The 25,592-nt window shown below is 36.1% G+C and overlaps 2 protein-coding genes and 1 long non-coding RNA gene across 3 annotated transcripts; all 3 read left to right on the forward strand.

Moving 5' to 3' along the window:
• Positions 1 to 6,486: 6,486 nt before the first annotated feature.
• LOC120346824 (uncharacterized) lies at positions 6,487 to 12,583 on the forward strand. The gene is made up of 11 exons (XM_039416658.2): positions 6,487 to 6,576; positions 6,796 to 6,909; positions 7,173 to 7,226; positions 7,654 to 8,607; positions 8,823 to 8,864; positions 9,107 to 9,211; positions 9,613 to 9,692; positions 9,875 to 10,042; positions 10,382 to 10,529; positions 11,706 to 11,910; positions 12,320 to 12,583. Exons 1-11 carry the CDS (start codon positions 6,528 to 6,530, stop codon positions 12,507 to 12,509), a joined length of 2,109 nt encoding a protein of 702 aa, XP_039272592.2. The 5' UTR covers positions 6,487 to 6,527; the 3' UTR covers positions 12,510 to 12,583.
• Positions 12,584 to 14,792: 2,209 nt separating this feature from the next.
• Positions 14,793 to 17,158, forward strand: LOC120346586 (uncharacterized). Its single transcript, XR_013477561.1, has 4 exons — positions 14,793 to 15,284; positions 15,605 to 15,748; positions 15,879 to 16,096; positions 16,230 to 17,158. It is a non-coding gene; the product is annotated as an uncharacterized LOC120346586 (long non-coding RNA).
• Positions 17,159 to 17,970: 812 nt separating this feature from the next.
• LOC120346823 (uncharacterized) lies at positions 17,971 to 24,866 on the forward strand. Its single transcript, XM_039416655.2, has 11 exons — positions 17,971 to 18,081; positions 18,478 to 18,600; positions 19,014 to 19,082; positions 19,191 to 20,546; positions 20,868 to 20,945; positions 21,346 to 21,450; positions 21,844 to 21,926; positions 22,352 to 22,489; positions 22,769 to 22,916; positions 23,638 to 23,839; positions 24,602 to 24,866. Exons 1-11 carry the CDS (start codon positions 18,048 to 18,050, stop codon positions 24,786 to 24,788), a joined length of 2,523 nt encoding a protein of 840 aa, XP_039272589.2. The 5' UTR covers positions 17,971 to 18,047; the 3' UTR covers positions 24,789 to 24,866.
• Positions 24,867 to 25,592: the final 726 nt, after the last annotated feature.

Genomic DNA, 25,592 nt, shown 5'->3' on the forward strand with positions numbered 1-25,592 from the left:
AATGTAGTGATGGCTGTCCAGCATCTGCAAGAAACTACTATTGGATCCTGTTTAACTGATATGATAATTGGTACTCGTTCATATACCAAAGTGCCTCTTAAAGTATTTCGAGGTCTTTGTTGTGATTTATTGCTCGGTCAGGACTTTCAAAGACAACATGAAAGAGTCATTTTCCCTTTTAACGGCTCTCGTCCTGAACTTCTAGTTCAATATGAATCAAAAGTATGTGGTTTAGCTGCTGCAAACTACACCCCGGCTTCGTTATTTTCTAATCTCATGAAAAATTGTCATCCGATAGCTGTCAAATCTCGCCGTTTTGGCGCGTTAGACAAAGAATTCATCGCTAAAGAAGTTTCGAGAATGTACAACGAAGGAATTATCAGGCCAAGTTCTTCGCCGTGGAGAGCACAGCCTTTAGTTGTGAAGGACCCATTGACCTCAAAACGACGATTGTGCATAGACTATTCACAAACGATAAACATTTATACAGAGCTAGACGCCTATCCATTGCCGCGAATTGATGATATGGTTAACGAACTTGCTGGATATTCCTGGTTTTCCACCTACGATCTGAAATCCGCGTATCATCAGATTCCAATATGCCAGCAAGATAAAATTTTCACTGCGTTTGAAGGCGATGGTAAACTCTGGGAATTCAATCGTATTCCATTTGGAGTGACCAATGGAGTACCAGCTTTTCAGCGGCTAATGGATGAAATTGTGGAAAAAGGCAATCTGAAAGATACATTTCCATACCTCGACAATGTAACTATAGCTGGACATACAAAAGAGGAGCATGACTATAATGTGAAGAAATTTCTCGATACTGTTAAGAAAAACAATTTAACACTAAATGATGCAAAAACAGTATCAAGTGTACGGAAAATTAACATTTTGGGATATACAGTGGGTAATAATTCAGTAGCTCCAGATCCCGAACGCCTAGCTCCATTAAGAGAACTCCTACCTCCAACAAATAGTCGCGCTCTGCAAAGAATAATTGGAATTTTTGCATATTATTCGAAATGGATTGTAAACTTTTCAGACAAAATGCGACGACTCCGCCAAGCGAAAACATTTCCTTTAGATTGCGCTACAGTACAAGACTTCGAATCACTAAAAAGAGAAATCGGAAATGCCACTTTGAGCTCAATTGATGAGCATGTTCCATTTGTTGTAGAATGCGACGCATCGGAGATTGCAATTTCAGCCACACTGAATCAAGGAGGGCGACCAGTGGCATTTTAGTCGCGTGTTCTACAGAAGAGCGAGAGGTTTTATCCCGCTGTAGAAAAGGAGGCAACGGCAATCATTGAAGCTGTGCGAAAGTGGGCCCATTTTCTGGCAAGACGTCCATTCACTATCGTGACCGACCAGCGATCGGTTTCTTTCATGCTAGATAACCGTCGTCGATCCAAAATAAAGAATAATAAAATTCAGTCCTGGAGGCTGGAACTAGCCTCTTTCAGTTACGACGTTAGATATCGACCTGGAAAACAAAATGCCGCACCTGACGCTTTAACACGTTCTACATGCGCATCAGTTTTTCCCACGTCATTGCAAGAAATACACGAAGGTTTATGTCACCCGGGCGTCACAAGACTTCTACATTTCGTCAAATCGAAAAATTTGCCTTTCTCGACTGATGACGTTAAAAGAACTTGTAAATTATGCCGCGTATGTGCGGAACTTAAACCGAAATTTTATTCCCCACCGTATGGCACATTAATCAAGGCCACGCGGCCATTTGAAAGACTGAGTATGGACTTCAAGGGACCTTTGCCATCGCGGACAAAGAACGTATACATGCTAACCATTGTCGATGAATATTCTAGATTTCCATTTGTATTTCCATGCACCAATCTTTCTTCCGCTTCAGTAATAAGCTGCCTTGAAAAATTATTTGCTCTGTGCGGACTACCTGGTTATATACACTCTGATAGAGGAAAATCTTTTATGTCTGCGGAACTAAGGGATTTTCTGCTGAAACGTGGTGTAGCCACCAGTCAATCCTCGCCTTATCACCCAATTGGAAACTCCCAAGTTGAACGATTCAATGGAATCATATGGAAAGCCGTGCGTTTATGCTTGCGTACATATAATCTGCCTATCACACATTGGGAATATGTGTTACCGAAAGCTCTTCAATCGCTCCGATCTTTGCTTTGCACAGCAGTCAATGCAACTCCACATGAACTATTTTTCAACTTCCAACACCGCTCTCCCAGTGGTCATTCATTGCCTACCTGGTTGTGCGAATCAAAACATGCTTTTCTGCGGAAATTCGTTCGTTCGCATAAAAATGACGATTTGGTTGAACAAGTGGAACTAAAAAATGTGAATCCCGCATATGCTCGAGTTCGTTTTTCTGATGGGCGGGAGAGTACGGTATCGTTAAGAGACTTGTCCCCTTGTCCAGTCTCCCAACGATCTTCAAGTCACGATAGAGAGTCTCAAGACTTTTCTCCTGAATTCAATATGGACGAAGATAGTGAAACAAGTACTAATGCGTCACCACTAAATGATGGATGCAACGTTGACCGAAATGAAGAGTTCAAAATTGAAATTCCAATTAGCTCTGACAATGCTAATAATGAAAGGATTGCCACACGTCGTTCAACTCGAACTAACATTGGTGTTCCACCAGAACGCTATGGTTTTGAAATATAGACGGGGAGAATGTTATGAGAATTAAGTTCAGTTATTCCTGTTGCAGTGTGCTACACTTTGTTTATATTCCGTCATTATTACATTATCGTTCTTTGTGTTGTGATCACTGATTATCGTCAAGCGACAACGGACTGCATTTGCCTTACTGCATTAATTACGTGCCGTTACGAGTATTAGACGGTAGTCCAATTAAGTTTGGCTATACTTAGTGACTCAATGTAATTATGTTGCATGTTCTTGTGTTAAGGTTAAGATGCGTTTTTAGTTTCTTAAAGCCATAACTTTGGTTATAATAAATAAACTGTCATAACACGTACAAAGCTTCCGTCAAAAAGGAGGGGCAAACTGTTTCTGTTAACGGTGGGGTTTGCTGTATTTCCAGGCAAACTGTAACACAGTTACAATAGTTGCTGCTAATTTTTAGGGATACTGTTTTTAGGGATGACAAACCACAATTTAGACAATGAGTAAGCGTAAGCATGAGTTCCGTTTCGAATATGAAAAGGAATTTGCTAATCACTACTACTATTGCGACAGCGAGAAAGGGTAAAACAATAATTAATGCCTACAGTACTTCCACAAAACCACGAGTTGTCCAAGTGTTCGCTCGTGATTTAATGTCTAAAATTTCAATCTTTGATTCGTGTAAATAACGTGATTCATCAGCCACCCGTTCAGTTTTTAACTTTCTTGAGAAAATATGTGCGGCCTGCCAAGATTTGTAACACTTTATTTTGGCCCGCGAGCGACAAAAGGTTACCGACCCCTGCTTTAGAGGTTGCATGTGGCAGTGATTTCTTGTCTTTCCATGGATTTTCACTATTTCGGGGCTGCATGTAACCGTGTTCGAAGCGACTTTTAATAATAAATATTTGGAGTGCAAAAGAGATTCGTGTATGATTTTTTCCTCTTTTTTATTATGTGAAAAAAAATGTGAAAAATGTGAATCCCGCATATGCTCGAGTTCGTTTTTCTGATGGGCGGGAGAGTACGGTATCGTTAAGAGACTTGTCCAGTCTCCCAGCGATCTTCAAGTCACGATAGAGAGTCTCAAGACTTTTCTCCTGAATTCAATATGGACGAAGATAGTGAAACAAGTACTAATGCGTCACCACTAAATGATGGATGCAACGTTGACCGAAATGAAGAGTTCAAAATTGAAATTCCAATTAGCTCTGACAATGCTAATAATGAAAGGATTGCCACACGTCGTTCAACTCGAACTAACATTGGTGTTCCACCAGAACGCTATGGTTTTGAAATATAGACGGGGAGAATGTTATGAGAATTAAGTTCAGTTATTCCTGTTGCAGTGTGCTACACTTTGTTTATATTCCGTCATTATTACATTATCGTTCTTTGTGTTGTGATCACTGATTATCGTCAAGCGACAACGGACTGCATTTGCCTTACTGCATTAATTACGTGCCGTTACGAGTATTAGACGGTAGTCCAATTAAGTTTGGCTATACTTAGTGACTCAATGTAATTATGTTGCATGTTCTTGTGTTTAGGTTAAGATGCGTTTTTAGTTTCTTAAAGCCATAACTTTGGTTATAATAAATAAACTGTCATAACACGTACAAAGCTTCCGTCAAAAAGGAGGGGCAAACTGTTTCTGTTAACGGTGGGGTTTGCTGTATTTCCACGCAAACTGTAACACAGTTACAATAGTTGCTGCTAATTTTTAGGGATACTGTTTTTAGGGATGACAAACCACAATTTAGACAATGAGTAAGCGTAAGCATGAGTTCCGTTTCGAATATGAAAAGGAATTTGCTAATCACTACTACTATTGCGACAGCGAGAAAGGGTAAAACAATAATTAATGCCTACAGTACTTCCACAAAACCACGAGTTGTCCAAGTGTTCGCTCGTGATTTAATGTCTAAAATTTCAATCTTTGATTCGTGTAAATAACGTGATTCATCAGCCACCCGTTCAGTTTTTAACTTTCTTGAGAAAATATGTGCGGCCTGCCAAGATTTGTAACACTTTATTTTGGCCCGCGAGCGACAAAAGGTTACCGACCCCTGCTTTAGAGGTTGCATGTGGCAGTGATTTCTTGTCTTTCCATGGATTTTCACTATTTCGGGGCTGCATGTAACCGTGTTCGAAGCGACTTTTAATAATAAATATTTGGAGTGCAAAAGAGATTCGTGTATGATTTTTTCCTCTTTTTTATTATGCATTTATGTCGTTGTTAAGCTTCGCCCCCCTCCACCCACCAACGACAAAACCTTTAAAAAAATCTTTGACACCTGTGGCTTCAAACTTCAATTTGAATTGATTCAAAGCAATTCAGGAACCGGCTTGATTCTATAACAAAATGGTAATTTAGATAACACGTGGCAATTGCGCGAACGAGTCTCAACATCGACCAAAAACGTTTGTTTTCCAATAGTTTCTTTCAATTTTTTTAGACTACTTAAAATGTTAGGAAGTTTTACAAATATGATATTTTATAAACGTTTCTTTTAATCACCTAAGTAATGTCACTATAATAACAACATTATTCCTATTTTAAAACATAGGTCTGCGATTCTTCCCTCGTTAGCATTTGCTTTCTTTAAAATCATAGCGCAAGCGGTAGTAATGCATGTTTCACTGGCGTTCATCATTTGGATGAATTTTGAAGGGTAATTTAGGAAGAAACGATCACTATACATCCGGTATTGTTTGTGAACATAAATTTATGTAATAAGTAAATATAACTGAGTGTACCTATATGTAATAAACATAAATTTTCTTTGATATTGATTTGATATTAGGTAGTTGATGCATTCATTCAATGTTTTTTTTTATTATCTTGCGACTCATTTTTCAGGTTAAATATTGGTATTTAAGGAAAATTAACGATGTTATACTAATTCGAATCAGATGGGGAAATATTCGAATCGGAACATTCTGATTCGAAATTTGATTCGAAAACAAAATATTCGAAACTTGATGTAAGTATTGATGTACCTGGTGCCAAGTTACAAACGACTTCGACATCTTTTTGTGAATTCATTTTGTTTGATGCGTTGATTAACTGCAGAAGGATTAATATGAGATCAGTTAACCAACAAAACATTTTGATATTTTTTAACAAGAACGAGAAGAATAGGTCTTCTTCTGGACAAAGTTGATCTACTCATTTCAATTTTTTGCCTGTCCGCGAGTACATTTTATTTAATTTCAACGGTCCGCCAGAAAGGTTGGGAACCACTGTTTTAAATGATATTTAACAAAAGTTTTCATTTCATTTATACAGAACATTAGTGTGAAGGTGAAGGCTGTCCCTGTTTATTGCAAATAAGTTTCTCAATTCGAGGAGCAAACAGCACATTGTCTTTTGAGATTTCCCAGTTTGGCTGCAAAGCTGTGGGTTTCACATTGTTTAGTCACAACACGCAAGATCAGGGAAAGAGTTCAATCGACACGCATTTTCTTCTGATAGTAAACGCCATTAACAATTAGCAACACATGAAAACTCAACTGCGATTTAAGTACCCTTGAAAATCTTTTCAAGGGTTGAGAACCCCGGATCTAGATTCTAACTTCGTGAACGTTTATTGTGTAAACGTCGTGGACAGTTTTTTAATAATCTGATAGAGAACAACATATTTTGTTAGTGCTTATTAGCACGATTGGTTGACAACGGAGACAAATTGTGATGTTTTTTTTCACTGTACATCATATCTAATAAATTAGCAAGGCAAAACACCCGAAAAACGTTTGCCAAAAGTTCTCCTTGGATAAATAAGATGAAGTGCCATATTGTGACGTCACAGATACACCGTGAAATGAATTGTGGTAGGTTAAAATTCTTTTGCGCACGATTAAGAAGAACTTGTTGGTAGAATGCATTTGACATGGGTCCTAAACCAATCACCAAAGGAGAAATCTCCTCTAATAGAAAAGGTAAGATCGAAAGAATGTGTTCTGGTATGATACAACTGGTCAAGTAGCTAGAAAATTCTGGTTTGGAGCCAGAAAACTATTGACATAGCGTTAAATTGGTAGTGGATGGCCGTGTTAGAATATGCTAGCACACACCAAAAAGCACAGATCATCATTCTAGATAAATGCTTCAAAACTTATGAATGCACAGTTGTAAATATTCTGCTGTTCACTTCCCAGGCCAAGCTCCAGCAGCCGATAAGAAGATTGGTTTCCTGTTGTTTGCATTGGATGTTTTTATTTTAATTGGAGCCATCTTCCTTTTTGTAATGAAGCCTGCATGCTCGCAAATGGGTAAATACAATATACAACTGGAATTGAAAATAAACGGCATGTTCACAATATTTTCTGGCATGGACCACTTGCTTGGCAGTTGTTTCACATTCGCTTCCGAGGAATGACGTACTGTAGAAAGATAGATCGATAGTTATATTCATAGATTAAAATCGGCAATTATGTATTCATGGCTTTGCTTTTGTCTGAAATTCTTTGGTTTCGTTAGTACATTGAAAAATGTAACTACAATGTAATGCTAAAAAATATTTATATCTTGACAGATGGCATGTATGATTATGATTACGCAAATGACTACAATCTCTCCGAATTGAACCGTGAGATACTTTTTAAAGTTACACACATAATATAATATTATATATACATTTTGACGTGATAATGGAGACTGCTCTATACTTCAAATTAAATAAACCAGATGTTATACAGTACGCAAGACAAATGCCTAAATGAGATCCGTGACGCACATTATTTGCCACATCAACGACTTCAATTTGCGATGAATATTAATCATTGTATAGATTCTATAGAAAAGTATGGACGCCTTATTTGTGCATTACACATTTGGGTATACTTGAATAAGTGCTTTCATTTCAATGTTTCACTATTATTATATCGAGATAGCATCTTGGAGAAAGATGAATTTTTTATATTGTTAACAAAACGCTTGGGCAGATTGCAATCAACTGTCTACTCGTATATGTTTATGGTATATCTAACTAAATTTGCTCTAGTGTTTTCTTATAGATGACGTCCAGTTTCATGGCCACGATACACCGATTTTCAATCAATTTCAATCATCGTCGTATGGAAGTTCCTATTATGGCTCCTCGTCAACATCCGGGTCGAATTATGGTTCGACCTATGATTCTGGATCAAATCCGTATGGTTCTACATACGGCACCGGATCTTCTTCTCAGAATTATTATGACTATGGAGCAGGGACATCTTCTTATGGCTCAACATATGACTCATCCTATGGCTCGTCATCGTTAGGTTCTTCTTATGGTTCGGCATATGGCTATGACTCAACATACGGTTCACCTTATGGATCCACATCTGGAATTGGATCATCGCCGTACGGTTCGCCTTATGGATCCACATCAGGTATTGGATCTTCTCCGTACGGTTCGCCTTATGGATCCACACCTAGCACTGGATCATCGCCGTACGGTTCGCCCTATGGATACACATCTAGCACTGGATCATCGCCGTACGGTTCACCCTATGGATACACATCTAGCACTGGATCATCGCCGTACGGTTCGCCTTATGGGTCTACATATGGCACTGTACCATCGCCGTACGGTTCGCCCTATGGGTCAACATATGACACTGGATCTTCACCGTACGGTTCATCTTATGGATCTACATATGGGACTGACTTATCATCGTATGGTTATCCTTATGGATCAACATCACCTTATGGTTTAGCATCACCTTATGGTTCAACATCACCTTATGGATCTTCGCCGTATGGATCCTCTTATAGTACCGGCTCTTACTATGGCACAGGATCTTCGTATGGTACTGGATATGATTCAAGTTCAATATACGGAACTGGGACATCTGCATACGGAACTGGATACGGGTCTCCATATGGGACAAGTCCTTCAAATGTATATGGGACGGGATACGGTTATGGGACGACTCCAGGCATTGGTCCAAGCCTTGGTGTATCGACAGGATCTGGAGGAATAGGTGAAATAAATGCCGGATTAGATAAAACACTAATAATAAACATACTACCTACTACCGGTTAACATTGCTATCGTGGCAATTATGATTTGGGTGAGCTAGCCCCATATTTCATACATATAAAAATATAGCTAACTTTAAAGAAGACAATATGACGCTACTGCACATACACAACAATAAAACACACGAACAGTAATCTTTAATTGAATTTCATCCAGGTGGAAGTGACGGCGTTTCTACCGCAGGCGAAGATTATGCATGTGAGTTTCAGTTAGTACATCCCACTTCAAAACAAAAATTTTTTATTGGAATATTCAGATTTATGAAAATATTCAGATTTTATGGAATACTACTCGACTTTGTATATTGTTCCCGCTTACTATTTCTAAAGTTGGCGAAATTCATTGGAAAACTATCAATTTTTCATAAAAAAATAAGCAAATTCTTGATCTGAAATAATTATTTCAGATTTGCATCATATTTGCATACAGTATTATTTCAGATGGAGATATTATCAAGCTTATTCCAGAAGATAAACTTGCCAATACAAACTTCGAATGCGGAGTGTCAGAAGTCAAACCAAACTTAAAAACTGGAAGAATTGTAGGTATGCATTTAAAATATATGTATTGTTTTTAGTCAAGTCAAAGGAATAGTAAATAGTTTATTCTTGGCAACTGTAAAGTGAAGAGTAAAGTGTGTTTATACAAAGCTTTATTAAATATAGTAGAAATATACTACACACTACGGTAAAAAAAACCTATATTCATTTTGTAGGCCAGGAGTATGACGTATATGTCAAAGCCAATTAAAATAGCACAATTTTAATGAATGTGAGCTGAGGTACCATTGCATAGAAAACTACAAATAATGAAATGTTGTATGATATCGATTCCATTATTTGATCCATAAAATGATGAGAAATCAAATGAGATGAAACTATCAAATTCATTCTGGAAAAATGATTAAGTCTATCTATCTACCCAATGTTTTTAACATTCGTTTTAGGTGGATCGGTCGCAGTACAGGACAGCTGGCCGTGGGTAGTTTCTGTAGCACAGTATACATCGAGAGGTGGTTCTACACACGTAAGAAAACTAGAAAAACGTGATGATAAATTTATGTAAAAGAATTCACTCCGTGTATTGAAGAATTAATTTGAGATCGATTCATTCAATTATACCAAGATTTTTTTTAATTGATGCATTCCTAACAAAGATTGCGTACATAAAAAGTATACAGTATACAATACAACTTCCTAAATATTCAGAAATGCGGAGGTACGATTGTTTCACCCAGACACGTCATATCGGCTATACATTGCTTCGAACCAAAAATAAAAGCAGAAGATAAGATTAAATTGAAGAAAGATTATACAAAAGAAACCAGATTATATATTGGCAAATATGACTTAGATACGCCAGGAGAAATGTACATGGTTAGCTAAATTCTTTTTAACAAATTTTCTGACGAGAGCGAGTTTGTTTTTTTCCATGATATATATAGGATTGATTCCCGATTTGTCACGCAAATTGAACGTGCTTGATCTATGCAATGTATGCATAATATTTCAAAGTAAGTAACTAAATACTTGATATATTATTACTATGCACTCACATACATAAATATACTTTGCTTATAGATTGATAAGTACAATAGTAAATGACCTCATATTTTTTTAGTTTAGGAATATTTGTGACCGACCTTTTTTATTCTATTCATATTTGCCTGTTATTTTAACGATATAAAAATTGTATTATCATTTATTTTATGCCAGGTTGCAAAAATACGAGCACATCCCAAAGGAGTTATGTTCCCAATAACAATATACGACTTGGTGCTTATAACAACAGCAAAAGAAATAACATTTTCACAAAAAGCTCAGCCAGCGTGTCTTCCACCATTGAATAAAGAATTGAGTAGCGGTAGGTGACACTTGTCTTGAATATTACACAACAATTTTTGCCTTATATAAAAGTGCCCACCAGCAGACAAACTTGCGAAGTAATAGAATAATATACTATGTCTGATATCCACACATGCCTAATATTAGGCTTTAATTGCGTTAAAACCAGTTCCATCTTTTGTGATTCATCATTGCCGTTATTTATTCAAAACTTTGTACTGGTTTAGACCAGGGAGTGCAACATACGGCTCGCGAACATCTGTACGTGGACCATGAGAATGTATTCTCCTATTTGTAACGGCACCATCGGCGTTTTCGACGTTACGTTACGTGACTACGTTACATTGGTATTAAAATTCGTCCTACAAGGGGTCAATTACGTGATATTTATTTGTTCTTGCCGAGTGGTTATTAAAAAGTTTAATGTCTACCAATAAAAAGCAAGGTTGATTATGAATGGCGGAATGAATCAATTACGGGTTGAAAATATTCATCGGAAAGTGTTTCTAATCTAGAAATATTCAGTAACGCAGTGGCTCGCCGAATTGACGATCTCTCGGAAAATATCGAAGTAGAACAAATTCACAAGCAATCATTGATCCAAAGCGATCCTATAAAAAAATTTGCATATTTGTACATGAGTTATATATATGTGGCCATTATACATTTCTGAAAAATCATGAATATAAATGAACTCTCTTTTGGGATCATGTACTGCTGTGAGCAGTTCTTTTAAAACAAAAACAGCTGATCGCTTCTAAGCTCAACCTCAAGTTGTTCAAAACTCACATGTTTTTCAATGGCCCGGTCCTCAGCGTCACCACAATTTTACCTTTTGGCACGTGGCGATAACGCACGCCCCTGAGTTAGACTGAGTGAATTATATTACGATATCAAATTATAACGCTGTGCTTAGTTGCAAATTATGAAAGAAAAAACATTTTAATCTTTTCCCTAAATGCTACATATATTCAAAAAGTCCTGTCCATAATAAATACCACTTATATTCATCGAAACATTATGCCCAAGTATGCTTGTATAACAAATAATGTGATTGTATGAAAGATCGTATAGTTCGCGTAAAAGATAATTATGCTACTTGTAAAGAGGTTCAATCGCAATATTAATATTATTCTTAAACATTTTGTTGATGTTAAATACTAGTTTTATTTTAGTTCAATTTTATGAATAACAGACACGTGGTGCTGGGCATATGGCTGGGGAGCGACTGAAAATACAGGTGGCGATTGCTGTTTGAAACAAGTCAAGCTTCAAGTGGGGAGCGAACAAGAATGTGTAAAAGAATGGAGTCCTATTTCTTCTATGGACCACAATTATAAAAAAGAAGTTATTGTTTGTGCAGGAAAAGAAAAAGGACAAGATACATGTCAGGGTGATAGGTATGAGAAAATATGAGATTGATATAGGGTCTTTTGTATATTTACTGTTGTGAACTTATATTTACCAGTATAATTGTTTCTTCTTTATAAATAATTGATCTCTGATATACGAGTCGCGATTTGAGTCAGTTTAAGTTGACCCTGCCAAACAGTTAAGCGGAAGGGGAATTCACTAATCCCGAAAGTTTTGACGAAACGGGGTGGCAACAATTCCACGGCATTACATTGATTTCTAGATTGATAAACCATCTGGAGGGTTTCGAATAATTCGAAACAAATTTACTCATGTCAATGCAACATTACTTGGTATATCGGGGCATAAATCGTAGTTTAATTTTTAGTCGAAACATCAATAATATGAAGTGTGAAAAATTTGTTAAACTACATTTATATTGACTATTATTTTCAGTGGAGGACCTTTCACTTGTCAGGAAAATGGAAAGACAGTGCTATACGGCGCAACGAGTTATGGGGGTGCATGTGGATCAGGAAAATTAGCCGCCTATGCTTCAGTTTCTTTCAACTTAGAATGGTTTTGCTGTTTTATGGCTGATATTCCGGGCTGTAAAGGCATTAGCTGCAATCCCAAGGGACAGTAAAATTGGACAGTATGATGTAGTATATAATATATGTTACTTGAAAGAATAAACTTTTGTTCATTTTATTTTACAAATTGTTTTTATGTTACATCGAGTTTAACAGAAGAGAAATTTATGATTCTGTCTCACCGATTTTTGACTACGCTATCAGATCAATGAGTTAGAGTCTGTTAGACGACGGATCGGCAACCTCATGTCCTGATTGTGCGAAGCGAACGAGTTTAGGCATTTTCACGACCTGATTGAGTTCTGGTGCGCTGTTACTAAATTCATTTTAATAAGAAAATATAATGACGACGGGTTTTGAAACATGTTGGGATCTCGAACAAATTACAGAAATCCGTGAAAAACGAGACAACACAATTTTTCAACCTTTTTATCCGATTATTTCTTTTTAACATTAGGCGAAATTAGATATTTCAATATATTAAAATGCGTGGTGACGCAAGTTGCCTCTATTGAAAACATTACCACATGACGCAAAAAATATGTTAAAATACTGTAGAATATGCTATCGTTTTCTTGTGTACAGTCTTTACAGATAACAGAGATAAAGTAATTAATTTCCTTGTCACTTTGTTTTGTTGAATGAATTTTTGTCAATTAATATCAAAAACTGGATGATAGAAGTCCCTGCAAGGTATGATTTATCGAAGAGCTTTGTTTAATTAATTATCAGCAGCATCCGTCTCGGACGGCCTCGATAAGACGCTGAGTTATATCGCATCTTTATTTCTGTGAAACAGTGACAAAATGCTTACATCTTCATCTGACTGCAGTTAGAAGTCTGAGAAATAAAAGGCTCGAATGTCATTATCATTCTCGAGACATCATTCCAGCTTACGGATATCTAAATTTGGAATTTTATCTTTGACAATTATCCCTTTTCACTGCTTTACAACCCTATATATACAATAAAAAATGACAACGAATAAACTTTAAGGCGATTTCGTTTGCATACATTTCCATCAATTAGTTCCATTAGTTGGTTGGCAGACAGTCTAACCTTTATATAACGGTCGAAACTAGTCTACTGATAATGACACAAGGCTGCAAGATAGCCATCGTAAACGTATTGAAGACGCAGAAAAAATGTATTTAAATTTATGATGCCCAAGAAACGGAAATAGAACGACAGTCATGTTGCATCACCGGTCACCACCACATTTCAGTAGATGTAAAAACTATATGAAGCTAACCAACTCAGCCGGTGTAATTTCCAATATATATATATGTACGGACGATGCTCCATTGATATAGTTACCGTCAAGCATACCGTTGTCACGCACGTAAAGATAAAATGACCCTACATAACGTCTCTCCCCACTGCTTTTCACTCGTTATGTATTTCATCAACCGACTTGACTTCAATTAGCCGTTTCTACTTTGGCCAACTATCTCAACAGTTTTACTCAATTTAATTCAGAACGTATGCCCTTATAAGACATGTTTAATTTAAGATCGAGATAGGCATAATGCTAGCAGGCAACTATAATTTATAATATTTCTCAGATCGCATACCGACCGACTAACATTAATCTAACTCCACCGTTTTTCTTTTGATTATTAAATTGTGGACGCTGGTCACTGGCTTCGAGTATCATTATTAAACATCGCATACTGTTCCTGTTCGTATAGCTCTCGTTCATCAAAATCGTCAATCGAAATTTAGCAAAATTTGTGGTACATGTAGGGTGCCTGCATACTTTGAAAAAATATAAGTAATCACCTTTTGGAGGACATTTTCTGAAATAATTTTAATATGTGATTTTGATCAAGAACAACGACAAAAATCCACTAACATAGAATGTAGGTCCAACGTTGCGTATAAATAGCAATCGATTGTTAATTATCTCTATCGGTCAGCATCTGACACTTTGTGACGTCATAAATGCTTAAAACACGGAGTATCACAAACACGGGTTTCAGAAACAAAACCAAATTTGAGGACGGGTGTGTAGTTGGTATGCTTTGAAATTTTTAAGTTCAAATAAACTCTAAAGAAGATATTAATAAGTTTTAAAACTTCTTCTACGTCGAATTTTTTTATTTCCATTAGCCTATAACTTTTGCACTTATACGGCCTCATACATTTGACTAATTCTGTTTTAAATCCTTCTCTTTTTCAAGCTTTCCTTTGTATCAAAAGAGAAACCGAATTTCCCGGTTTTATCCTAAATAGTTACTTGCTTTATATTCATCAAACAGTTACTTATCACAAGTTATCAGTATGTGTTTAAAATATGCGGATATGATTAGGAGGATGGTGTAAACTGAAAATATTTCAAGATGTACATTTTAAATTGGTTTCGTTATGGGATTTCAGGAAATGTAGAACTGATAGAACTCGTGCATTCGTGGAAAACCCTAATTTGGACTATAGGTGGCTCCGAAGCGAGAAAGCACAGCTGGCTCTGGACAGGTAACATGATCAAAGAAAGTCATATGCAACCAAATGTGTTCACTAAGGTGAAACACTTTTATACATATCAATTCGAGTATAATTAGTACATTTATCTATGCAGTAGTCGTTCATTATTTAGATCAAGTGAACAGGAAAATTGTGACATAATTTTTGAGAATGTGTGAAATAGTTTCATCCTACTGAATTTAAAACAACTTTTGGCGCACTCACAGTTTTGTGGAGGAACTATTGTATCACCTCGACATGTAGTAACTGCTTTTCATTGTTTTCCTGATGCTAATTACTTCAGTGATGTACGAGTTATGGTTGGGAGACATGACGAAGAATCCACCCCAGGTACGCCATATGAGGTCAGTGTTTCTAATGATTTTGTAAAGCAAATATAATAATCCTTCAAAGGCTTTCAGAACAAAACATTACTAATGTATCAATCCATTTTATTAATGAAGCAATGGGGACGACGTATAGTAATTTGTGCATTCGATGTACCAATCACTATTTCTCCAGAGTGTGGTTTAACTGATGTAAATATCTCGGCAGAGGAATAAGATATGGGTATCTTCAAATTCAAACTATTGGCCAATGCTGCAGATGATAATTTAAGATCAAACCATAGCTTGAATGTTATCGATTTAGTGAATATTTCGAAAAAATGTAATTTTAATCACAGGTTTCGAAGATTTCACAGATTAGAGCTCGCCCAGAAGGTTACGTGCCTGCAGAACTTGTTTTCGATCTGGCAATCCTGACATTAAAAAAAGAAATTCAGTTCAGCAGAATAGCTTGCCTAAGCCAAATTCTGTCTTAGAGTCTGGTGCGTATTATTCCAACGATGTTTATATAGAAAACAGGTCAATCACTGCAATAGGAGCTTTGGGTGGTTGAAAATTGCAGTAACTGCAAAATGCGTTTGTTATCATTCATAAAAGCCATTTTTATTTCAGGTAGACGGTGCTGGGCTGTTGGATGGGGAGATACACATGGTATACTGGATCAGAAGAAAAACTAAAACAAGTAAAACTCCAGGTCGCAAGTGCAAAAGAGTGTCAAAAAATTTACACGGCTATAGCACTGCGACCGAAGACATGGTATGGTCTTTGCAAGAGGAATATACTGTTTGCGCGGGTAACGTTGTTGGACAGGATACTTGCCAGGGAAACAGGTATGATTACCGCGAAAATTTGTATGTTTATATATCAGATGATAGATGTTACCTTTAGTAAAGGCAAGAATCGAGGACATCACATATACATCGTTTGTCGTAACACAACAGTCATAGTTTTATGTATTTTCAGCGGCGGGCCATTCCTTTGTGACGATAATGGCCAATGGACTTTGTATGGAGCGACAAGCTGGGGATTAGGATGTGCCAGAGGAATGTACGGCGCCTACGCTTCAATAGCATATTCAACCGAGTGGATATGCTGTTATATGGCGGATATACATAGTTGTTTAGAAGTTGACTGTGATCCATGAATTCTGCAGTAAATGCGGTGCTGTTTTAATAAATATTTCTATGCATTCTTATTTTTTCATACAAATAAAATTGTGTAAATAGTACAAATATTAGAAAAAATAAAAGAAATGAAACGCAAGTTATAGTGTAATAGATATTATTGGAAGTTCCGAGTTTCGTATATCTATACTACTGATTAAATTAAAAGAGTGTCATGGTATTATGTATGTGCCGGTGAACGTGGAGAAACCCTTTCGTTATCATAAAATTATCGTTGCGATTTCACAAACCCGACTTTACATTAGCCGGACGGATTTTAACATATTTTAGAAGCCTGTAAACAGGAATTGATGAGATGTCACAAAGGAGTAACAGCCACGCCGCCATCATTTTTGCTAACAAGATTAGAAATGACTATAACAACGGAATATAAAGAAAAGAATCCATTCGCATCTGTTAAGAGTTCATGACCAACAATGTAGTTCAGCAATAACGAAATGTATGCATGTTCGTGAACATTGCGCCTAGACTAGATAAATTCAAATTTATAACTAATATTTAAACACATGAGTATGTTCGTCGATCGCTCCACGGAGATGTGACTGACCAATTATGATTTTTAATTTGTCTTGGATTATTGGTGGATATAAATATTTAAGCGTGTTTTGGTATTCAAACTTTCGCATATTTCACTTATAATGGTAAGAAGAACAAAACAGTGCCATTATAATACAGCACAAAATAATCTAGATGCATTAGCTTCAATGAAATTTGTCATTTGAGAAACCGTATCTTAACTGTATCTGCAGCCTAATACACGTTCAAATGGCATACTAATTTTAATAGTAATAAAAATAAAAATAAAATAGAAAATATGTGTAGTTTTGCTCTATATGTGATGAATGTGGTCAAAATAATATAATATTTACATTGTTCCAGAATTCACCATTCTACACCCTGGAGAAGTTATCATTCTTTAACCGTTGACAAATAAGGCGAAACTCTTCGAATATTCAATATTACTCTTGAATAAACTTGTCGAAGTTACCTATTGTACAGTGTGGTCCAAAAGTGTTTAATATATAACTTACTTTTGTGTTATTTTGTATATAATTGAAAGCTATAGAACCTTCCCTCTTTCTGTCACAAGTTAGGAAAATCCATGGCGATTCCACACACATAGATGAGATGGAATGGCACGAATCCCTTGCACAAAAGTCAGACGACAAGATAATTTATCATGGTTTACTTTTTAATTTTGTGTAGTACATAAATAGAATACAAAAGTAAATTTCCAAAACGTCGTTTGCTAAAAATATTTTGACTCTCTTTTCATTCTAACCGTCACAATAGCTAAATATTTTTCACTACCATTTTTGTCTGAACACGAGGCTGTTATCAGATATACGACCATGATCACGTCAACGGTGCACACTCAGTTTTCAAAGCCGATTTATGCATTTGCAACCACTTTTGAATAGCTGAGCGATCTCACAAAATGCTTTACGTCTCCATGGTAGAAACTCGGCATATCTGCTGTAACTGCATTATGACGTCACATACTTTTTCTTAAATTGTAAAATGTTGATTAATTACCAAAGACAGGTCATAGTAGGAAGACTTTCTGCTACAAATCTGAGACTCGGGAATTAAAGTCATGGGTCCCAAGACGGCCGTTAGATCCTACAAAGGTGAGATAAATAAAGTTATATGTATATAGATATGATATTCGACTACCTTCTTCTACGCTCCAACTCGACATTCCAAGGAGAGTGTAAATATTAAAATGCCGAATAAAAATTTGTAATATAATATTTACTTTTGGATTAACTCTAAATCGTGAAATGATATACTGTACTGCTTCTTCAAACTCACGATAGAAACTTAGTTTTTGAAATTTGATTATTTAAGTAAGCCTTCGAAAAGTGATTATATCCGCCCATAGATCAATTTACAATGCAATTTAAATTCGAAATATACATGTTTTAGCATCACATCTTTTAATATGTCAGCTCTTCATTTATTCAATTTGTTTCTTATTTCTGATAATAAAATTCACTCAGCTTGTTAGTTTTGTTTAAACCAAGGTTCGTCAAAATCTGGTGGAACAGCTAATAGGAAAATTGCTTTTGTGGTGTTTGCGTTAGATGGAATAATTCTTCTCGTAGCTGTTTATCTTTTTGCTACGATACCATCGTGTGGGGAAAGAGGTAGGTTCAACATAAATTTAATTAAACTTATAAGTCCTATTTGTTGCAACAGCGTTGAAAACTAAGCTTGTTCCTCTTTTATAAAACTACCAGCTTATTGTATAGCTTCAAATTCAACTATGAGAAATACACTATGGTAACTAAAAGTAACAAAAACCAAATCCGTTATTTGCAATATGCATTTCCCATAAATGCATCTTAGCTATATATATCATCAGTCTAGTTCTGATTGACCGAAATAACGATAACGGAAGCAACACGTTGTTTTTTCAACATCTGAACTTACGATCATGGCATTGATTGCATTTAAAAGAACCCAATTTCTGCATTTGAGGAATTTTTCTAAACTGTAAACTACATTACAAACATTAAAATAAAAACAGGAATCAAAAGACCTTCATTTATTTTTACAGGTAATCAGGATGACAATTTTGGATATGGCGATGCCGTTGCAGATTATAACTATTCCGAAGCTGGAAAAAGTGATTAACATATTTTATCTGATTGATCTTTCATTTATTTAAAGTTCAAACGCAATCGTTAGCATCTTATAATATTCTAATTCCCGCTGAAAAAGTTTTTATTTTCAGTTGATATTCAATTCAATGGAAACGATTCAATTATATTCAATCAATTCGAACCATCTTCGTATGACTCAAGCTATGCTTCAAATTATGACATGTCGTCTTATGGTTACTATGGCTCAGATATCGATTCATATTATGGCTATGGAAGTAGTAACGCATATGATTCTACATACGGATCAAATTATGGAAACGGAGACATGTCCGGTTATGGCTCAACATATGGTACAGGACCTGTATCAGCTAATATCCTTAACTCTTCATATGCTTCCAGTTACGGACCAGGATATACCACTGGATCAATGTATGGAACTGATTCTACATATGGACAGACGTATGGTTCCGGATATGATCCTACTTATGCATACGGCTATGGTTATCCTTATGAATCAAGCTATGCGGGATCCGCATCGCAGTATGGCTATTACCCAACTAATGGATATGACTATTCGAACTCGGGTGGTTATAGTACCGGTTCTCCGTATGATTATAATAACGCATACGGCTATGACTCGTCTCATTCTGGTAGTTATGGCACAAGCTCTACATACGACTCGACTTACGGGTCCTGGTACGGAACCGATTATGGGACTGGTTATGGTTCCACTTATGGTTCAATGTATGGATCCGGCTATGGCTCTTCATATTCTGGTAGTTATGGCGCAGGTTCTACATATGCTTCGAGTTATGGGTCCAGCTATGGAACCGGATACGATTCAACTTATGGCACAGGTTCTACATATGGTTCGAGTTATGTACCCAGCTATGGAACGGGATACGATTCAACTTATGGCACAGGTTCTACATATGGTTCGAGTTATGTGCCCAGCTATGGAACGGGATACGATTCAACTTATGGCACAGGTTCTACATATGGTTCGAGTTATGTGCCCAGCTATGGAACGGGATACGATTCAACTTATGGCACAGGTTCTACATATGGTTCGAGTTATGTGCCCAGCTATGGAACGGGATACGATTCAACTTATGGCACAGGTTCTACATATGGTTCGAGTTATGTGCCCAGCTATGGAACGGGATACGATTCAACTTATGGCACAGGTTCTACTTATGATTCGAGTTATGGATACGGATACGATCCAACTAATGGATACAATTATGGCACAGGCTCTACATATGATTCAAATTATGGAACTGGATATGATTCCACTTTTGGACATGACACTACATTCGATTCGAGTCATGGTTCAAGCCCTGTAGCGGGGCACGGATCCAGTTATGACTCTTCAGGAGCTTCAGGATATGGATCAATACCAGATATTGGTTCAAGCTACGAAGTCGCGCAGTCGCCCGGCGAAACAGGCGCGGCAAGCGCAATCAGTGGAATAAATGTCGGTACAGGTGAGCCTCTATCGCCTTTTTCTACCCTGTCGCTCTTACATGATTCGTAAAAATAAGTCAACTAAGTTTATGTAGTTGCAAACGAAGTACATTTCCAGTTCTCTATTTACCCAATAAACTGACCTTGATTGAATGCTTCGTGCCCATTTATGCGGTATTGCGACTTCATATATTTGTAATGAGTTTGAGTATGTGGTGCAAGTATTCTTCATTGCATAAGCCCTACAATTTTCCTCATACTAAAAACGATAAATTTGACGACTTGGCGTACCTGCAGTTTTGTTAATCGCAAAATTCTCTGAATTTATTTTTCATTATTAGAGTCTCATGTTGGAGGAAGTGCAGATGGAGAATTTTCTCCTGATGGAGGGACAACTGAACAAGGCAGTTCGTCGGCTTGTGAGTTTTATTTGCCAAGAAAAAAGACTGCATACGTATAAATATATAGTGACGACAATGTAAATATTTGATTTTGTAGGAGTCGTCTATATACGTTTCCATTCAGTGCACCCTTATTCGTATATTGGACACTATGTTATACCCGGATAAAATAATCAAGCAAACAAATCTGGGCATTTTTGTAATACTCATTAAATTCGTAAACTCATTTGTAATACTCCTCATTAAATTAAAATATATTTACTTTTTCTTAGTAGTTAAAATGTAATTGCAACCGCATCACTTGCAATGAGATCAGACGTTTTACTTATTCATAAAAATGCCGCTTTTCAATTTAAAGTAACGACTTTCAAATGTATTATTACTAGTTTTGTAAACGAAATGCAATTTACATTTCAAGCCGGAGATCTTGTACAACTAATGCCCGAAGACAAATTTAGCAACACAAATTTCAAATGCGGAGTTCCAAAAATTAAACCAAATCTCGGAAAAGGAAGAGTTGTAGGCAAGTAAAATTTGTGGTAAATTGTAAAAGTTGTAAAATATGATTTAGAGTCAAAAAGATGCAGTGCACATGAGCAACCAAATAGTTCATCCTCCACGTGAATTTTTGAAAATTATATTTTTTTAATCCCACTTTGCGATTCTTACGTTCAGAATATTCATGATCGGAAAGTGGTAGTGAATCATCTACCTCTCATAAATTAACAAAATTTTGTGATCTTAAGAATTTTCTGAATAATTGGCGTATTTGACAATAATAAAGCTATAGCAATCTCGGAATCTTTTTATTGAATTTTGATCCAAAAGTACTGTGTATTTGCCATAAATGATAAGCCCCACGCACGACCTCTACCACGTCTGATTAGCGGAAAAATACATGGCCTTTTCAATTCAGGAGGCTCGGAAGCTGTCAAGCACAGCTGGCCGTGGATAGCACATGTAATGAACAAGTTTCCTCGGGTTTACGGCTATTTGAAGGTAACTCTGGGTTTCTAATTTTACTTCAAACACGTAGACTGGAGGGAAAACTGTCAATAAAACAGAATAATAAAACTTTCAATATTTACCTTACCATGTTTTCCCTGTTTCAGTCCGAATATTGTTTTCATATGTACTAGAGAATAATAGTATATGACGGAATTTAAAGATTTTTCATTTCTATATGCAAACGTTAACGATCATGCGACTCTATGACCATAAATCATCGTTATGTGTACGAAAGTACACATATATTGCAATATGAGTAGACGAATAAAGTGTTTACGGAAACCACGAAAGTTACTTCAGCCTACTACAAAAATTCTCATATATATTGGGTAATAAATTTAGAGACACTTAATTGTTTTATTTCTACAAAACATGTCACCATTAATATGATTTGATCTTGAACCTAAAAATTGTAGCACTGTGGATCAACAATCGTATCCCCTCGACACGTGATTTCAGCTTATCATTGCTTCACTGAAGAGAGAAATTGGAAAGATGAAATGTTTGTATTCGTAGGAAAACATGATGAATCAATTCCAGGAACGAAGTATGCAGTAAGTTCACTGTTCAATATTACTACTTATTAATACTGTTTATTAATACTGGTCAGCTAACAACAGGTATTCACTGACTGACCCAGTGTAAAGTGACAAACATATTGTGTCTCGTTTGGTGAATGTGAACAAAATAAAAATTCCCTCGTCAAGACACTCATTTTATATTTGAGCGTGTTCTTAGACAAAGTAACTGGACAAAACTAGTACATTGAGGAACTTGTCACGAGTGTATAGTTCTCATTGTTCTTCATTTCAATTATATAACTGCTATTACAGATAGCAAATGTTCGAATTCATCCTAAAGGAGAAGTAGACCCTGATCTTTATTACGATCTCGTCATTGTTACTACTAAAGAAGAAGTGAAATTCAGTGACATAGTTCAGCCGGCATGTCTTCCAAAACCACGTGTAGTTAAATCCAGTGGTAAGTGTTAATTAAATGTATTTTATGGTTGTAACGCAGTATCTCGCATTGCAGATATATCTATCGTCTTTGATGTACGGTTCCAATTCCCCTAATTTGGCACGTTAATGGGCAGCTTCGCATATTGTTAAGGACAGAATCGGTATGATGATTCCAGCATAGACTAGAGTAAAAAGAAAATATATCCAATCCAATACACGCTATTATGGTATAGATCAGGGCTACTCAACTATTTTTATCGAAGGTCCGCAAACAAAACTTCAAAATTATTTGGGTCCGGTCTTTCCAGAACTGATATTTCGGCATCCTTAAACGAGCACTTCCTAGACCGACTAAAGATTAGTAGCAAATCAAAATTGTTTATTATGGTGTTATATTTCTTTTCGTATATATATCAAAACTATGAAAGTCATTTTATGATAGGAAATTGAAAAAGTGGGGCTATTGATCCAAAATAAATAATTAGGTGCGGTCCAAATCCAATACTCGAAAGGTCCGGATTCGGACCGCGGTCCGCCACTTGAGTAGCCCTGGTATAGATAGTATTTATAAATACTCTCAATCAAATGATATAATTGCTAAAATTAGAAATTTTCAAACTTATTTGCTGTTTTTATGCTATATATCTAATGCTGGTAATTAACAGACTTCATTTTTTTTTTATAACATTACAATACATTACATAACACTTTTTCCTAACATTTTATATTTGCATTTTGAGGAACCTGGTGCTGGGCGTACGGTTGGGGATTTGTTGAGGGGACTGGAGCTGAAGATCAATTAAAACAAGTAAAACTTCAAATTGGAAGTGAAGAAGAATGCAGAACGGCTTGGGGGTATCCTCCCCAAGTTAACTTGTTGGACAAAGAAGCTGTGGTTTGCGCAGGAAATGAGAAAGGACAAGATACTTGTCAAGGTGACAGGTATGTGTATTATTAATCTCCGAATATAACTCTAGCGATATGCAATGAATTCAAGTAAAATTAAAAATGATACGGCAAAAACAAAATATTCATGATTATTGCTGTAGCAAGTTTTACAGTAAATAGTATTTGAGTAAATTTAATTTCCATTTAATTGATCGGTATACTGTCACTAACATGAAGTAAGCGATATTTTCGTCATTTCGTTTTTTTTCGATTTCGGTATTGGTCGAGGTAGTGAATTAAAATCGTCAGTAATTAGCTACAATGATTTTGAGAGCTATATTGAACTTATTACTTATCGATTTTAATCAGTAAGTATGTTAATAGATATTTTTCTGTCTGTCTGATGCACACGATATCTCACGAAAGCGAGATTGAATCTGCTCCAGATTTTGCAAGTGCATTCATCATATCTCGGACCAGAAGCCTATTGATTTTGGGCAAATTATGTCTCGTATAATTAGCGAGTTATTAAAAAATTAGTGATGGGACACAAGGTTTTGGGGATCCCCTAACTTTCGATCGATAAGTCTCCCGTCTCTGACCGATATTCTCGTTTATTTACCTTATTTTATAATTACCAGGTTAAGTATTTTGAGCGAGCCATGTGGATGGAGCAAGTCTATATATAGAAGTATGAATAACTTGATTAGATGAATAGTATAAATCACCTTTGACTATTTTTCTAATATTGCACAACCCCTACATTTTAGGCAAAAAAACGTAGCTCAATTATTTGGAATATATTCTTATTTTCAGTGGAGGTCCTTTAACCTGCGATGAAGATGGTAAAGCCTTTTTATATGGGGTAGTTAGTTATGGACAAACCTGTGGTTCTGGCATATATGGAGTTTATGCTGCCGTGTCTTTTTCTATGGAATGGATTTGTTGTTATATGCCGGATATTCCCAGTTGTGAGGGTGTTAATTGCAATCCTAATGGATAAAATCGGCGATTGTGTAAAATATATGCAATATATACAATTAATATGAGACCGTTAAGCGTGTCTTGACTTTAAACCGAATCATGTGTCATGTATTAAGTTTTATTATCAAAAGTAAGTGTGTGGGTAAATGCACAGAATCGTACGTAAAAATATTTAAAGTTTTGGCGACTTAATAACTTAATATTTCCAGTGGTATTAGCCAGGTACTCAGCTCTAAAGCTTGTGACAAATTTATCAACGTGATGTTATGGAAACTACACGAAGTTTAGAACAAATATTCTTGATTTTTTGGTTAAGGACCAAGCATTGTATCCTCAGAGTGGCTCATTTGTTTCATACCACATGAACGCAATTAGTTTATTTAAAAAAAACTTCTTTTTTAACATCGCGGACATTTGAACTTCTTAACATTTCCATATACGGCGTAACAATCAGGAATGAAAATCATCGAAACATTTCTGATAGTTTTGCCAATGGCACGAATAACACAAGTATTTTAGTATCGATCAACGTTTATTTTGTATATATACTTCTGTCTAGAAAAGTCATTACGATTTTGTTGAAGTTTTCTCAAGTTCCGACTTACCGTCGACCTAAATTTGTATAGCGCCCTCTTCGCGGATGTGGGAAAAATAAAATACAAATTTTGTACTCTAACCCCCCTGATTATTGACAACATCATTTATCAGAAATTCACAATTTTTATCATACTTCGTCTCTTCTACATCGTAAAGTTATATAATATATTTCGTCTACCTGTTTTATACATGCTTTCTGATGACATAAAATGTAAATCTTCGGAGA

Source organism: Styela clava, chromosome 8, assembly GCF_964204865.1.
Source record: "Styela clava chromosome 8, kaStyClav1.hap1.2, whole genome shotgun sequence".
Taxonomy (NCBI): Eukaryota; Metazoa; Chordata; class Ascidiacea; order Stolidobranchia; family Styelidae; genus Styela; species Styela clava.

Coding starts and splice junctions, on each gene's coding strand:
- LOC120346824 (XM_039416658.2), top strand. CDS start 6,528: ATGGGTCCTAAACCAATCACCAAAGGAGAAATCTCCTCTAATAGAAAA. Junction 7,227..7,653: donor CAATCTCTCCGAATTGAACC/GTGAGATACTTT, acceptor GTTTTCTTATAG/ATGACGTCCAGTTTCATGGC. Junction 8,865..9,106: donor CGCAGGCGAAGATTATGCAT/GTGAGTTTCAGT, acceptor GTATTATTTCAG/ATGGAGATATTATCAAGCTT.
- LOC120346823 (XM_039416655.2), top strand. CDS start 18,048: ATGGGTCCCAAGACGGCCGTTAGATCCTACAAAG. Junction 19,083..19,190: donor CTATTCCGAAGCTGGAAAAA/GTGATTAACATA, acceptor TTTTATTTTCAG/TTGATATTCAATTCAATGGA. Junction 20,946..21,345: donor ACAAGGCAGTTCGTCGGCTT/GTGAGTTTTATT, acceptor TTACATTTCAAG/CCGGAGATCTTGTACAACTA.